Here is a 1,839-nt window from a genome sequence, read left to right as displayed (position 1 = left end):
TAGAAAAATGATTTTGCGTAAACGCGTTTTGTCTATGTTGCTGCGAGGGCCAGAGAGAAAAAACGAATAGTGCGCTGACATCCTCTTAAACGATATGTCAATAGTGACTGCTATAGCAGTTCCTGCACCTCCGTCGATGTCACAAAAAAAGACCTTTGACAATGCCACAATGGTTTATGGGTGATGGGCCGCTCGAAAAAAATTCCCGGGCCGCTCTGGGGGAGCCAGTCCGCCCCTGATTGGACGTGAAAATATACGTTTGAGAAGGATGGTATAGCCGTTTTGATGGTGGTCACCCGGACAACACCATCTTGTACTGGAGTACTTCCGTGATCCGGCCGAGCTTACAGCACAATGGAGGAGTTGGTTCCCGAATAACGATCAACGTATCGACTGTTAGGTTCTTTTGACCTGTTGACTATTTCGCACGAAGTTGGAGTGTTTGCAGATATTTGTTTTTCCATAGTTTCCAGAAGTGTGTGTGAAGTTCCGAAATAAGTCTCCAGCGTTGATAATGTGACGTTGGTACCTATTGTATCTAAGTTTGGCTCGACGTTTGCAGTGCTGGGCATAAGTATTAGAAAATAACTGGGCGTTAGAACGTCGAAATTCGATGGATCGGGACTTGAAGCACTAAACGATCGTGAATTTAATGTGGCTTCGATCCGTTTAAAAGGGTAATGAGTTCTTCGTACTTGAGTCGATGGAGGCCAATAGTTCTGTGAATCAGTGTTTTTGTTAACTTCACTCCAGCCTCCCAAAGACCTATGAAGTGAGGTTTGGATGGGGGATTAAAGTGCCAGCTGATGTTACGTGCCGTGAGGTAGCCATTGCACTTTGCCTGGTGTTCAGCGGATTGCATGAATTGATCAACTGTTTCAAACAACTTTGATTCACATACAAAATTAGTGCCACAGTCACTATGCATCTGTGTTATTGGGCCACGGCGTGAAATGAAACGACTAAAGACCATCAGAAATGTCTCGGTGGACAAATCTGTGGTGAGTTGAACATGTAGCGCTTTTGTATGCGTGGCATATGGTACAGTGCTGCGTGTTGTTGATGGCTTCACTTGCTGCAACAGGAATTTAGGTAAATTTCTCATTACGGGCTGGACTCCTCGAGGACGAATTTGGTAACTGGCAATACAGTGACGTAGGCGAGATTTAATAACTTGGAGATTGGCTATGATCCAATATTGTTGCTGGATGATGTACCAAGTGAATGTCATTTGTCTGTAAGAGAACTGCAATTGGCTGAAGTGTGTATACTGAAACAAGTTCAAGCTGAATGTTGTCTTAATGAGTTCCTTAGAGTCTGAAAAGCAATTAAATCTTAAGAGTAAATTGAAGTTTCCACATCCATTTATAAAGGACGGAATCAACTATGCACCTCGGATCCGGGGGAGAGTTAAAGCGTCTGACAGTCAAGTTATGTATATTACCAACTCAAGCGGACTCTATGTTGGTTGAAACCCCAGGTAAATGTAGTTGCGAAATGCCACTTAACATATTTTAATTTGATAGACACGAATCGTTAGTGTTATTATTATTGCATCAAAGGCGCGAATTGCCTGTGTTTTTATATTGTATTATTCAATGGTTGTGTTGCATGTTATAACTGTATTATATAACTATAGTTCGCAGCTGGCCAGCCGTGCACAGACAAAATTGTGAGTTTTTGAACCAGTTATTATATATTATTATTTTTATCTGTTGGACCAGAAGGGTCGTAGCTAGGTAAATAATTATTTGTTTGAAGTCAAAAGAGCCGTCGACCATTTCCTAAATATCAGAATTGTTATTATTTGTTTTAATTGTATTATTATTACCAACTGCA

The 1,839-nt window shown here is 41.3% G+C and overlaps 1 protein-coding gene across 1 annotated transcript; it reads right to left on the bottom strand.

Moving 5' to 3' along the window:
- Positions 1 to 649: 649 nt before the first annotated feature.
- LOC107884114 lies at positions 650 to 1,231 on the bottom strand. Its single transcript, XM_016805605.1, has one exon. The coding sequence runs from the start codon at positions 1,229 to 1,231 to the stop codon at positions 650 to 652; it is 582 nt and encodes a 193-aa protein (XP_016661094.1).
- Positions 1,232 to 1,839: the final 608 nt, after the last annotated feature.

The sequence above is a fragment of the Acyrthosiphon pisum genome, chromosome X (assembly GCF_005508785.2).
Source record: "Acyrthosiphon pisum isolate AL4f chromosome X, pea_aphid_22Mar2018_4r6ur, whole genome shotgun sequence".
In the NCBI taxonomy this organism is placed as follows: Eukaryota; Metazoa; Arthropoda; class Insecta; order Hemiptera; family Aphididae; genus Acyrthosiphon; species Acyrthosiphon pisum.
The sequence above is the reverse complement of the archived record's forward strand: the minus strand, read 5'-3'. Positions and strand labels throughout refer to the sequence as shown.

What these genes read in the sequence shown, in the direction of transcription:
- LOC107884114 (XM_016805605.1), bottom strand. Translation starts at nt 1,231, where the DNA reads ATGACATTCACTTGGTACATCATCCAGCAACAATATTGGATCATAGCC.